The sequence below is a fragment of the Marmota flaviventris genome, chromosome 6 (genome assembly GCF_047511675.1).
Source record: "Marmota flaviventris isolate mMarFla1 chromosome 6, mMarFla1.hap1, whole genome shotgun sequence".
In the NCBI taxonomy this organism is placed as follows: domain Eukaryota; kingdom Metazoa; phylum Chordata; class Mammalia; order Rodentia; family Sciuridae; genus Marmota; species Marmota flaviventris.
Genome location: NC_092503.1, coordinates 125690118 through 125704564, shown reverse-complemented (window position 1 = coordinate 125704564; position 14447 = coordinate 125690118). Strand labels below are relative to the sequence as shown.

The following is a 14447-nucleotide window of genomic DNA, read 5'->3' as shown; positions in this document are numbered from 1 at the left end:
ACATCCCCAGCCCTTTTTATCTTGAGACAGGTTCTTGCTAAATTGCTTAGGGTCTTGCTAAATCATTGAGGCTGGCCTCAAATTTGTGGTCCTCCTGCCTCAGCCTCCCAAGTTCCTGGGATTACAGGTGTGTGCCACCATTTCACCAATTAAAATTCATCTTGATTTCAAACTTTTCCTACATGTTTTGGATTTTTCAAGTTCAGCTGCATTCCTTGATATTTCACAACTCTGCAGCTTCTGCTATTGCTTGATCACATTCTGTTATTAAGGCCGTTCATCCACCCCGCTGTTGCTATGTGTTTCCTGTTTCTTTATAGTCCTCACATCTCACTACCTTCTACTTTGTCCTCTCTTCACTCCCAACACTTTGAACAGTAGGGCTGTGTTGAGAGCCACAGCTGAGTGGGAATGGCCCCTGGCATTTTGCCAGGAGTAATGGTTGAGAGGTGAGCCATTAAGATGATACTGGATTGATTCAATTGTATATAGACCCCTGCTGTTCGCCTTAGGTGCCCGCTACTTTGGAGTTCTCAGTTCTTGCGGGGATTCCTGGGGAGTTTGTGTTGGTTGGTGAAGTTCAGGTGGAGGGAGTTCCAGTTGGTGTGGTATGCCAGAGAGGGGCCGTGTGTGTGGCGTTTGGGAGAGTTCCTGGGGAGTGTGCATGGAGTGCTCTTGGAGTTCAGGCAATAAAGTTTCCTGTTGTAAATTTTTTCCTGATGGTCCTTCCTCCTTTAAATTTTCTTCCTCTGTCTGACTAGCTCGAGAGACCTTCTCTTTTGCTTGATCTAACATGTTTTCTACCATAGTCTGAACCTCTAACAATTTACTTAACACTCTTTCAGTTTGTTTTTTACTAATTTCTAATCTACTATAAAGATAATGCAACCCAACAAGATAACACAAAACAAAACCGAAACAGAATGAAACCAAAACGGAACAAAAATGCATTTTCTGTTTTCTTGAAATGTATATTCGTGGTCTATTTCTATCTCTATCTCAGGGGCAAACAACTTCAAACCTTGAGCCAACCATTTTCCCCAGTTTGCCTGAGAAAGTTCTAGGGACAGGCAGCTTGAAACAAAAACAAAAGAAATCAAAACAAGAACACATTGTTTTTTGAAATGGTCACCCATTCTCTCACTCTTCCTCAGGGGTGAGCAATTTTACTTACCCCCAAGCTTCAGGCGTCCCCCACACAGGCCACCAAATGCTGCAGTCTGGCTGGGCACAAATCACCGAGCGGCTACAAAGCACTTGTATGTTCAAACAGGAAACTTTATTGCCTGAACTCCAACAGCACTCCATGCACACTCCCCGGGAACTCTCCGGAACGCCACCCACGTGGCCCCTCTCTGGCACACCACACCAACCAGAACTCCCTCCACCAGAACTTCACCAACCAACTCTACTCCCCAGGAATCCCTGCAAGAACTCCAAAGTAGCAGGAGACCTGAGGCAGACAGCAGGGGTCTATATACAATTGAATCAATCCAACATCATCTTAATGGCTCACCTCTCAACCATTACTTCTGGCAAAATGCCAGGGGCCATTCCGACTCCCCTGTACAGGCTCTCAACAGGGCTGGAAATATGGTGTTCTAAAAATTCAGAATGATGCTTGTTTCTTACATGAGAATAATATACATATGGAGGAACTTTTACACCTTCAAAGAACAATATGGCTATGAAGATGAATACAGCCATATATACATTTACATTGTTCGCAGACTATGAACACACACACACACACACACACACACACACACACACACACATTTGAATTAGGAGTCCAATTTGGAGATAGAAAGTATAAGTTTTTGTTGTTTGTTTGAGGGTGACTAGCTCTTGTGCATATGGGTTATGCTAATTTGGCCTTATTTGAAAAATTGCTTCATACCCTAAGTTGTCTATAATAGTTTGGATGTGAGGTGTCCTCTGAAAGCTTATGTGTGGAATGTACTAATGTTCAGAGGTGAAATTATTAGATTATGAAGCTTATAACCTAATTCAGTGGATTAATCGGTTTGTAAAGACTACTTTACTGGGTGGTAACTGTAGGCAAGTGGAGTGTGGCTAGAGAAAGAAGGTCACTGGGGCATGCCTTTGAGGTTTTTATTTTTTTCTTCATTTTTTAAAATTTGTTTTAATTAGTTACACATGACAGTACAATGATCTTGACATATCATACATTTGAATCAGATGGGATATAATTTCTCATTTTTCTGAGTGTACAGGTTGCAGAATTACACTGGTCATGCAGTCATGTATATACCCACAGCAACAGGGGAAAAAAAAAGAAGTGAGGTTTTTATTTTGTTCCTGTGCACTCACGCTTGCTCACTGCCCCCAGCCCCCCTGGTTTCCTTCAGCTGGGAAACTTTCCTGTGCTACACCCTTCTGCCCATGTGTTCTGCCCAGAACAATGGAACTAGCTGATCATTGCTCTGCAATCATGAGCCCCAAATAAACTTTTCATCCTCTAAATTGTTCTTTTAAGGTATTTTGATCAAAGCCAGGACTAACACACTGTCCATAAAATTTATATTTCAAGTTTTTTTCTTTACTTTTATTCCTATAAGCTGTTGTTTTTCAACAACAAATCATTATTGTTTAGCCTTGTTCAATGGCTTATGAAGGTAAGTGGTGCCTGGAGATATTGCAATTTTTTTTCTTTCCATATTGGTTGAAGGGTGAAATCCTCAAGATTGCAGTCTTTGTGGTGTCTTATGGATTGTCACCCTGGATAGATGACTTCAATTTCCAACTCTCTTTACTTTTGCATTTAGAAGTTAATGAAATGTATTCTTTTTATTTTCTGACTTGCTTTTGTCCTAATTTTGCATATCTTGAAAAAGACTGTCCAGAATGTTTGGAATGGGAGTGATGATAAAGGTTTCTTTTGAGCAAAGTCATCAAGTAGATTGGAATAGGCACAGGTCAGATTTACAAAAAATAATTGTGAAATTTTCATTTATCCTTACTACCATTTATTCTATCTCACCTCTTACAAATTTCATAGAACTAAAGGGCTTTCACAAAAAAAGAAATTTTCTTTATGAACTGGAGCATAAATGAGAGGAAACTCTAGGAAAGCAAAACCTGGCTCACTTTAGATACAGATTGCCAAACATTAGTGTGATCCATGATGACATTGGGGGAATGGTGGTGGTGAACTTTTTATTGCTGAAAGTGTTCTAGCCTGATTTGTATACTCACTTCTCTTCTGTGAAGGATAATGCATAAATAATCCAAATGGCAGATTGGATGTGGACCAGATAAAATAATCTAGGAGTCAAAGGAAATCCCAGAGGAGTGCTAAATTCATATCACAAGGAAACACAGATGGGAACAGAGGGTAAGGGAATAGCTTCTAGAGGTAGGAGTTGGAGAATGGTAACAGAATCTGTGGATTTTTTGGTCTATAAAGTAATGAACTTTCTATTTGTTGCATACTGTAGTAGATATAAAATTCTATTTCCTATCCTAAGTAAATTTGTAATCTTTTGGGAAACAAAAAGTGCATACAATAAAATAATGAATGAAGAATTTAAGGCAGCATGTATTTGCACACCAAGTAGCAGTTGGGTGGGGATAGCCTTTCTTTCCTTCTTGCTACCTGGGATTTAGCCTCTGATCTAAATATAGGCTGAAACATTCCACTCTACTGTTTAAAAGCCTTCAGCTGTACCTTGTTGCCTCTAGGATACAGCTGCTGCTGCTGGCCCTCCTCTCTCATTATTTACCTGCATCCCAATGCTCCCTCAGAGATGAGTTTAACCCCCACCTCTTTTCCTCTTCACTTTCTGCTAGTTTTGGCCTCAGTGTCTACTCATGATTTTCTTTTTACCTGGAATGCTCTCATCTCCATTATTTCCATTTTCCAGAGTAATGGGGAGTTAGTCTAGCCTCACTTCCTCCTGGAAGATTTCTTTCAGGTTGAATTCCCTAACTTTCTTTCAGTGTATTGCCATTATCTGATGATGTTACGTAAGATTATAAACTTCTTAAGATCATGGACTCAATTTATTTGACCTGGTATCCTTGGAAAGTAGTGTACCATCTTCTACAGACCAGATACTTAGTACTTGATTACTCAAGAAATAAAGGGCTCCATTAGTGAAGGAGGCTTCTTGGGGAGATGAAACTTAAGCTGGTCTTTGAGATTTAACAGTGAGCAGAGGAGTGGAAAATGGGATTCCTTGCCAAAGGCAGAACTGGTCTTAAAATAACATGCAGTGAGAAGTCTCCCAGGGCCTTTGGCCCTGAGTCATTCATTTTCCCACCTCTTAGGTAATTGCCATTCTATGCTGTTTGCATTAAAGAACTTACATTTTATGTGATGATAAATATGTTTATGAATCTCATAATATAGAAATCAACACTTAAATTTTATACATGTGAACATAAATGATTAACCCTATTTTTTCCTCTATTATTCTCCTCTGCTCTGAATTATACAACATATTCTCACTGTCTTTAGTAAAAATCACACATCATCTTGGATAGTATCCAAAAATCCACCCTAATGGTACACAAATTCATTTTTAATATCTTTAAAAAATGCCATGCTCAATTATGCCTCCTGATTTTCATATATGCTCTCCTGTTAGGGGTACCTTACCCAATTCCCTACCTTTTGCCTGGTCCTCTCTTACCTGGCCTTCAAAACAGCCTATAAGTTGCATTCTTCAGGAAGACATCCCTGACCTTGATTCCTATACCCTTTGCCCCACAGCCTTGATCATGTTTTTTTTTTTTTTTTCTCTCTGCACCCATACTTCCCGCTCATAATTATTCATCACATTTTAACTATTAACTCTTGCACAGTATTGAAAGAATGAAGCTAGTAGTTCAAGAAAGTTATTTTGGTAAGAGAGAGTCATAAACAGAGACTAGATGACTACACAGTAGATCATCAGCCTCTCATAAGAGTAGGAAGAGAGGGAAAAATATATATAAATTTCCCAGGGAATAGTTGATGAAATTTCACTGATAGCAGAAGGAGAAGAAAAAAGGGTGTTGAATTAAAGATGACTCTGAGGCAGTGACCACGGGATTCACGTAGAACTTTAAAGCCACTCATAAAAATGCTGGCTATAGCTGTGGAGGATAAAAGGGTCTGTTGTTTTGGAATATGTCTACCAGACATTTGGAGGAAATTACACTGGTGCAGATGAAACCATGACTGATTATACAGATTTGGCTGCTAGAATTCACTGTATAGTAGCAGGTGGAATTAGTAGGTCAAAGGGTTTTGAGAGACTAAAATTGTGTTTAATTCTCTTGAACCTTGAACATGCACAACTAAGGAAGGCAGAGAAGAAAGAGAGCTGGAGAATGAGTAACAAATGAAGAGGGGATAGACAAAGACTTTTTAAAAGTAATCCTCATTTGAAGACACATTTTCATCCTTTTTGTTTTAGTCCTATGAATCTTACGTTTGCTATAGAAGAAATACAGATGCACAACAATTTCTCCTAGAGATGCACTAAAATTTCTCCAATTACTGCCAAATAGAAACCTGGATGATTCACATGGAAATTGCCTTCTTAGAAAACCAAACTGTTGCTGAATTTGTCCTCCTTGGCTTCTATGACATCCCTGAGCTGCATTTCCTTTTCTTTATTGTGTTCACTGTTGTCTACGCCTTCATTGTCATAGGGAATATGCTGATCATTGTGGTGGTGATTAGCTCCCAGAGGCTGCACACGCCCATGTACTTCTTTCTGGCTAATCTGTCCTTCCTGGAGATCCTCTATACATCCACAGTGGTGCCGAAAATGCTGGAGGGCTTCCTGCAGGAGCAGCCATCTCTGTGACTGGTTGCTTGACCCAGTTCTTCATCTTTGGTTCTCTAGCCACAGCAGAATGCTTCCCACTGGCTGTTATGGCATATGATTGCTTCTTGGCAATCTGCTACCCACTTCGCCATCCATTCCTGATGGGGCCTAGATGGTGCATGGGGCTGGTGGTCACAGCCTGGCTGTCTGGCTTCATGGTAGGTGGATTGGTTGTGGTCCTGATGGCCCAGCTGAGGTTCTCTGGCTCCAACCGCATAGATCACTTTTACTGTGACTTCATGCCTTTGGTGGTCCTGGCTTGCTCACATCCCAGAGTAGCCCAGGTGACAACATTTGTTCTCTCTGTAGTCTTCCTCACTGTTCCATTTGGACTGATTCTGACATCCTATGCTCACATCATGGTGAATGTGCTGAGAGTTCCTGCTGAGGCCAGCAGGAGAAAGGCTTTTTCCACATGCTCCTCCCACCTTGCTGTAGTGTCCACCTTCTATGGAACTCTCATGGTCTTGTACATTGCGCCCTCACCTGTCCACTCCCAGCTCCTCTCCAAGGTCTTTGGCTTGCTCTATACTGTGGTTCCTCCCATCTTCAATCCTGTCATCTACACCCTCAGGAACAAGGAGGTTCATCAGGCACTACAAAGGCTTCTTCAAATTAAAAAAAAAAAAAAAAAAAAAAAAAGGAAACATTTGGTTGAAGAAAGAGGGTAGTGAAGATTTTATTTTGGACTTTGGACGTCTCCACTGAGAAGTCTCCAGAATTGGCTGGAAAGGAATAACAGTTCTATTCCAACCTTCCCCTTTGGCTCTCCTGTAGTTTAACCAAAATACAACAAAAAAGAAGATGCAGAGCAGTACTTTTCAAATGTTAGTTTAAAAACTTATTTAAACTTCTTTTAGTTTTTTATTAAATATGCCATAAATATTACCCTGATTTGATCATTACCCATAGTATATGCTATATATGTATTGAATGTGAATATATGAATTGAATTATCACATTGTACCCCATAAATATAGATAGGTAAAATAATAATAAGAAAAATGAAAATAGAGAAGCAAAACAGTAATATCAAAACAAATTTAGAAATATTAACTATATTATCCCTAGATGATATTTCAAAATTTCTTTCTACTTACTTATGTATCATAGAGCTTGAAATCTGGTTTTCCATTGAGCACTCTGTCATGAACAACTTCCTGTATTAAAAAATATCTACTTCTTTATTCTTTTGGGCTTAATTGTATGGCTAACCATGATTTGCTTAAAAAATCTTCTATTGGTAGGAATGTTTTAGTTGTAATTTGTTCTTTTATTATGTGTACATTGTGAACATTCAGGTTTTTCTGTAATACATTTTTTGGACATAAATTTCTAGGTCTAAGGATATGTATATTTAAAAATATTTAAAGATGAATTCATTTTACTTATTAATTTTTAATTTTTTTATTGTAGAAGATTTAAAATGTATACAAAAATAGAGAGAATGGCACAGTGAGTCCCAATTTGCCATCTGGCTTCAACATAAACATTTGGCTAACTTTGTTTGAATTCCCTACAGCTCCTTTTTGCTTGTTTGTTTTGCTAGAAAATAGCACCCCACAAATAAAAGTAGATGTAAAGTAATGCATTCTGTCTTATCAATAGGAAGGAAAGAAACAAATTCCAGATGCTGGGTAAATATGTTGTGCACATATATATTCCACATGTATTTAGTATATTCCTTTCCTGATACAGACATTTAAAACCATGCCCACCAGGACATTAGAGTACTTAACAAAATTATCAATATTTCCTTAATATCATCTAATACACAAGACATATTCAAATTTCTCCATTGATCTTTAAATAATTTCTTAAAATTAGCCAGAGGATATATCAGCTTGGATTATCCATTCAATCATTATTGGCTTGAAAATAATTTTTGAACACCTGCTCTGGCAAGTCATTAGATTAGAATTGAAAAGAAGGTATTAACTTCTAGATGACCCAGGAAGAAAGTCTAGATTAAGATGTGAACGTGGAAAAGAGAATGCAGTCTGAGAACTTCAGAAATATTCATGTGTACCTGTACATGTGTGTGAGGATTTATTTATAAAAGTATTTTCATATTCATGGAGCAAAGTGTAGAAAGATACACAACTGATTCTGAGCCTGGGTTACATGAGGAGGAGCTGAGTGGAGGTTTTATGTGGGAAATGCATATGAAAGATTAAAGAACAGTAGAAAGACTTGACAAACAGCTCTAAACACCCCCATACATACATTATATGGTACTGTTATACGATACACAAAATCATATGTCGTGTATATTTTTCTGCAAAAAAAAAATTCTTTTTATTATTATTGTTCAAAACATTACAAATCTCTTGACATATCATATTTCATACATTTGATTCAAGTGGGTTATGAACTCCCATTTTTACCACGTGTACAGATTGCAGAATCACTTTGGTTTCACATCCACATTTTTACATACTGCCATACTAGTGTCTGTTGTATTTTGTTTGCTGCATTTTCTATCCCCTACTATCCCCCCTCTCTTCCCCTCCCCTCCGCTCCCCTCCATTCTTCTCTCTCTACCCCATCTACTGTAATTCATTTCTCTCTCTTGTTTTCCCCCCCTTTCCCCTCACCTCTCTTATATGTAGTTTTTTATACCAATGTAGGTCTCCTTCCATTTCCATGCAATTCCCCTTCTCTCTCCTTTTCCCTCCCACCTCTTGTCCCTGTTTGATGGTAATCTTCTTCTCATGCTCTTCCTCCTGCTCTGTTTTGAGTTGCCCTCCTTATATCAAAGAAGACATTCGGCATTTGTTTTTTAGGGATTGGCTAGATTCACTTAGCATAATTTGCTCTAATGCCATCCATTTCCCTGCAAATGCCATGATTTTGTCATTTGTGAGTGCTAAGTAATATTCCATTGTGTATAAATGCCACATTTTTTTTTTATCCATTCTTCTATTGAAGGGCATCTAGGTTGGTTCCACAGTCTAGCTATTGTGAATTGTGCTGCTATGAACATCGATATAGCTGTATCTCTATAGTATGCTCTTTTAAGGTCTTTGGGGAATAGTCTGAGAAGGGGAATAGCTGGGTCATATGGTGGTTCCATTTCCAGCTTTCCAAGGAATCTCCATACTGCTTTCCATATTCCCTACCTTTTGCCTGGTCCTCTCTTACCTGGCCTTCAAAACAGCCTATAAGTTGCATTCTTCAGGAAGACATCCCTGACCTTGATTCCTATACCCTTTGCCCCACAGCCTTGATCGTGTTTTTTTTTTTTTTTCTCTCTCTGCACCCATACTTCCCGCTCATAATTATTCATCACATTTTAACTATTAACTCTTGCACAGTATTGAAAGAATGAAGCTAGTAGTTCAAGAAAGTTATTTTGGTAAGAGAGAGTCATAAACAGAGACTAGATGACTACACAGTAGATCATCAGCCTCACGTAAGAGTAGGAAGAGAGGGAGAAATATATATATATATATATATATATATATATATATATATATATATATATATATATATATATAAATTTCCCAGGGAATAGTTGATGAAATTTCACTGATTGTAGATGGAGAAGGAAAAAGGGTGTTGAAATAAGATGACTCTGAGAGAGTGACCACGGGATTCACATAGAACTTTAAAGCCACTCATAAAAATGCTGGCTATAACTGTGGAGGATAAAAGGGTCTATTGTTTTGGAAAATCTCTACCAGACATTTGGAGGTAATAAAACTGGTGCAGATGAAGGAAACCATGACTGGTAATACAGATTTGGCTGGTAGAATTCACTGTATAGTAGCAGGTGAAATTAGTAGGTCAAAGGGTTTTGAGAGACTAAAATTGTGTTTGAACATGCACAATTAAGGAAGGCAGAGAAGAAAGAGAGCTGGAGAATGAGTAACAAATGAAGAGGGTATAGACAAAGACTTTTTAAAAGTAATCCTCATTTGAAGACTCATTTTCATCCTTTTTTGTTTAAGTCCTATGAATCTTGTTTGCTATAGAAGAAATAGAGATGTACAACAATTTCTCCTAGAGATGCACTAAAATTTCTCCAATTACTGCCAAATAGAAACCTGGATGATCCACATGGATATTGCCTCCTTAGAAAACCAAACTGTTGCTGAATTTGTCCTCCTTGGCTTCTATGACATCCCTGAGCTGCATTTCCTTTTCTTTATTGTGTTCACTGTTGTCTACACCTTCATTGTCATAGGGAATATGCTGATCATTGTGGTAGTGATTAGCTCCCAGAGGCTGCACACGCCCATGTACTTCTTTCTGGCTAATCTGTCCTTCCTGGAGATCCTCTATACATCCACAGTGGTGCTGAAAATGCTGGAGGGCTTCTTGCAGGAGGCAGCCATCTCTGTGACTGGTTGCTTGACCCAGTTCTTCATCTTTGGTTCTCTAGCCACAGCAGAATGCTTCCTACTGGCTATTATGGCATATTATTGCTTCTTGGCAATTTGCTACCCACTCCGCTATCTACTCCTGATGGGGCCTAGATGGTGCATGGGGCTGGTGGTCACAGCCTGGCTGTCTGGCTTCATGGTAGATGGATTGGTTGTGGTCCTGATGGCCCAGCTGAGGTTCTCTGGCTCCAACCACATCGATTGCTTTTACTGTGACTTCATGCCTTTGGTGGTCCTGGCTTGCTCACATCCCAGAGTAGCCCAGGTGACAACATTTGTTCTCTCTGTAGTCTTCCTCACTGTTCCATTTGGACTGATTCTGACATCCTATGCTCACATCATGGTGACTGTGCTGAGAGTTCCTGCTGAGGCCAGCAGGAGAAAGGCTTTTTCCACATGCTCCTCCCACCTTGCTGTAGTGTCCACCTTCTATGGAACTCTCATGGTCTTGTACATTGCGCCCTCACCTGTCCACTCCCAGCTCCTCTCCAAGGTCTTTGGCTTGCTCTATACTGTGGTTCCTCCCATCTTCAATCCTGTCATCTACACCCTCAGGAACAAGGAGGTTCATCAGGCACTACAAAGGCTTCTTCAAATTAAAAAAAAAAAAAAAAAAAGGAAACATTTGGTTGAAGAAAGAGGGTAGTGAAGATTTTATTTTGGACTTTGGACGTCTCCACTGAGAAGTCTCCAGAATTGGCTGGAAAGGAATAACAGTTCTATTCCAACCTTCCCCTTTGGCTCTCCTGTAGTTTAACCAAAATACAACAAAAAAGAAGATGCAGAGCAGTACTTTTCAAATGTTAGTTTAAAAACTTATTTTAGTTTTTTATTAAATATGCCATGAATATTACCCTGATTTGATCATTACCCATAGTATATGCTATATATGTATTGAATGTGAATATATGAATTGAATTATCACATTGTACCCCATAAATATAGATAGGTAAAATAATAATAAGAAAAATGAAAATAGAGAAGCAAAACAGTAATATCAAAACAAATTTAGAAATATTAACTATATTATTTGTAGATGATATTTCAAAATTTCTTTCTACTTATTTATGTATCATAGAGCTTGAAATCTGGTTTCTATTGAGCACTCTGTCATGAACACCTTCCTGTATTAAAAATATCTACTTCTTTATTCTTTTGGGCTTTATAGTATTGCTAACCATGATTTGCTTAAATAATCTTCTATTGGTAGGAATATTTTAGTTGTAATTAGTTCTTTTATTATGTGTACATTGTGAACATTCAGGTTTTTCTGTAATACATTTTTGGACATAAATTTCTAGGTCTAAGGATATGTATATTTAAAAATATTTAAAGATGAATTCATTTTACTTATTTATTTTTAATTTTTTTATTGTAGAAGATTTAAAATGTATACAAAAATAGAGAGAATGGCACAGTGAGTCCCAATTTGCCATCTGGCTTCAACATAAACATTTGGCTAACTTTGTTTGAATTCCCTACAGCTCCTTTTTGCTTGTTTGTTTTGCTAGAAAATAGCACCCCACAAATAAAAGTAGATGTAAAGTAATGCATTCTGTCTTATCAATGGGAAGGAAAGAAACAAATCCCAGATGCTGGGTAAATATGTTGTGCACATATATATTCCACATGTATTTAGTATATTCCTTTCCTGATACAGACATTAAAAAACCATGCCCACCAGGACATTAGAGTACTTAACAAAATTATCAATATTTCCTTAATATCATCTAATACACAAGACATGTTCAAATTTCACCATTGATCTTTAAATAATTTCTTTAAATTAGCCAGAGGATATATCAGCTTGGATTATCCATTCAATCATTATTTGCTTGAAAATAATTTCTGAACACCTGCTCTGGAAAGTCATTCGATTAGAATTGAAAAGAAGGTATTAACTTCTAGATGAGCCAGGAAGAAATCATAGACTCAGATGTGAACACGGATAAGAGAATGTAGTCTGAGAACTTCAGAAGTATTCTTCTTAAGGCAAAGTTATATCTACCCATGTATCAAGTTATTCACCCAAATAGATTTAATCATTAAGTATTTCAACTGATCACATAATTCATAATGTGCAATAATATGAAATACAGTGGATGATACAAATTAATAGAACACATATTCTTCTTTTGATATAATGTATATGGTGTATAAAGGAACCCAGGCCAAAAACATCATAATGACTAAAAAAATAGTGTGTACTGTTTTTATAATGCAAAGATATCACCCACATCACCCATGGTCAGTCTGTATTTGAAGGATCAGTTCATTCATAAAGCAATAAACTATTTTATTTTTTGCACTTAAAACTTAATAAACACATAAACATATGTAATAAATATTCATTTGTTCTATTTTCAAAAAAATAAGTGTTTTCAAAAAAGCCCTCATGGTTTTAGCTGTCTTCCAATTCTCAGCCATAGAATCAGAAACTAATCAGAAAGTCACAAACATCACACAAACACATGGATATATAAAACGTTCTGAAAAGAGAGAAACTAAAGGGGGAATAAGTTTGGCGTTGGCCCAGTTTCCTTTCTCTTATTATTGATGATGGTACTGATAACATGGATTATCTTTGTTGATGACAGCAAAAATGACTTTGACTACAGAAAAGTGATGGGGAGGAACTTCAGTATTAAACCCCAGAGAGAAATGCTCATGGTTATCAAATGTTGTAATGATGTGAATGTATAATCAAAAGCTATTTAAAGAACATCCAATTCAATCCAGTGTTCTTTTCAGTGGATCATATCATGCTCTAGCACAGCCATGATTTTGACCAACTCTGTTTGTTACTGTAGTAGTGAAATAGGGAGTAATTTTTCTAAAAGTACATGGTTATTGGGATGATCCATAATCCTGAGAATTCTCCATTTCCAGGATCCTGTTCAATGAATTCTTTACATCCTTATTTCTCAGACTATAAATGAAAGGGTTTACAGTGGGAGTTGCCAGGGTATACATGACAGCAGCAACCAGCTCCCCAGAGGAGTGAGAAGTTGATGGGGGCTTCAGGTAGGTGGCAAATACTGTGCTGTAGAAGAGGATGACCATGGAGAGGTGGGAGCTGCATGTAGCCAGAGCTTTCCTTTTCCCCTGTGCTGATGGAACTCTGGCCACAGCATGGAAAATACTGGTATAGTAACTTATAACACAGAAGAGAGTACTGATTCCCAAAACCCCAGCCAAAGCCATTGTCAGGTCCTCATTGAGTAGGGCATCAGAGCAAGAAAGCCATAAGAGAGGGCCAAAATCACAAAAAAAGTGAGGAATCTCTTCATTAACATGTAAAGATAGCTGGGATAGCAACAAGATATGGACTAGAGAGACCAAGTGGGCTACTCCCCAGGACATACCCACAAGCACCCCACATCTGGAAGGTCTCATGACAAGTGGGTAATGCAGTGAATAGCAAACAGCAGCATAGCGGCCAATGGCCATGATCGCTAAGAGTAGGTTGTCCATGTCAGCAAAAACAGCAAAGAAGTATAATTGGGTCAGACACCCAGAGAATGAGATGGATCCATTTTGGGTCCACAAATCCTTTAGCATTTTAGGGGCTATGGTAGTGGTGAAGCAGAGATCCACCAGGGAGAGCTGGCTGAGGAAGAAGTACATGGGAGTGTGAAGGTGAATGTCAGTGCCAATGGCCAGCAGAAGGAGTGAGTTCCCAAGGAGGACCAACAAATAGAGAGCAATAAAGAGACAAAAGAGGAACTGCTGGTTTTCTGGATCCTGGACATCCCTGAGAGGACAAAGTCAGGAGTCTTGCTGCAGTTCATTCTGGTCCTTATTGTGCTTCAAGAAGGATTTGGTGTGAAGAGAATGTCTGTACTCCCTGAAGACACAGGTGTGCAGTAGCCTGGATTCTGTCTTCTGTCAATGTGTCTCTCTTACACCAACTGAGGCTTGTAAACTAAGATATCAATGGGAGGGACAAGAGTTGGAATTTAGAAAGGACAGTCAACTGAGGATATATGTGATATTATAACCACTTGTTTGTGATTCTGTTTTTGAAGATGATTTTTTTTGAAGGCAAAAGCTGCATCTCAGTATTTATCTCAATGCTAATAGTTGCAGCTCAATAAATGTTCCTGTCTACATGGTATCTATTCTGGTTCATGCTTTGGTTGATTGATTAGAATATCACCAGCCTTCCATCTGGTGTACCATGCTCATTCTTGCCCCATCTAATGTGTTGTTCACA

The 14447-nt window shown here is 38.3% G+C and overlaps 1 protein-coding gene and 2 pseudogenes across 1 annotated transcript; 2 read left to right on the top strand and 1 right to left on the bottom strand.

Annotated features, from left to right (window-relative positions):
- The first annotated feature begins 5528 nt into the window (after positions 1-5528).
- Positions 5529-6514, top strand: LOC139706149 (olfactory receptor 11A1-like; annotated as a pseudogene).
- Positions 6515-9905: 3391 nt separating this feature from the next.
- Positions 9906-10877, top strand: LOC139706148 (olfactory receptor 11A1-like). The gene has a single exon (XM_071613844.1). The coding sequence runs from the start codon at positions 9906-9908 to the stop codon at positions 10875-10877; it is 972 nt and encodes a 323-aa protein (XP_071469945.1).
- Positions 10878-13078: 2201 nt separating this feature from the next.
- LOC139706146 (olfactory receptor 1G1-like) lies at positions 13079-14022 on the bottom strand (annotated as a pseudogene).
- Positions 14023-14447: the final 425 nt, after the last annotated feature.

Coding starts and splice junctions, on each gene's coding strand:
- LOC139706148 (XM_071613844.1), top strand. CDS start 9,906: ATGGATATTGCCTCCTTAGAAAACCAAACTGTTGCTGAATTTGTCCTC.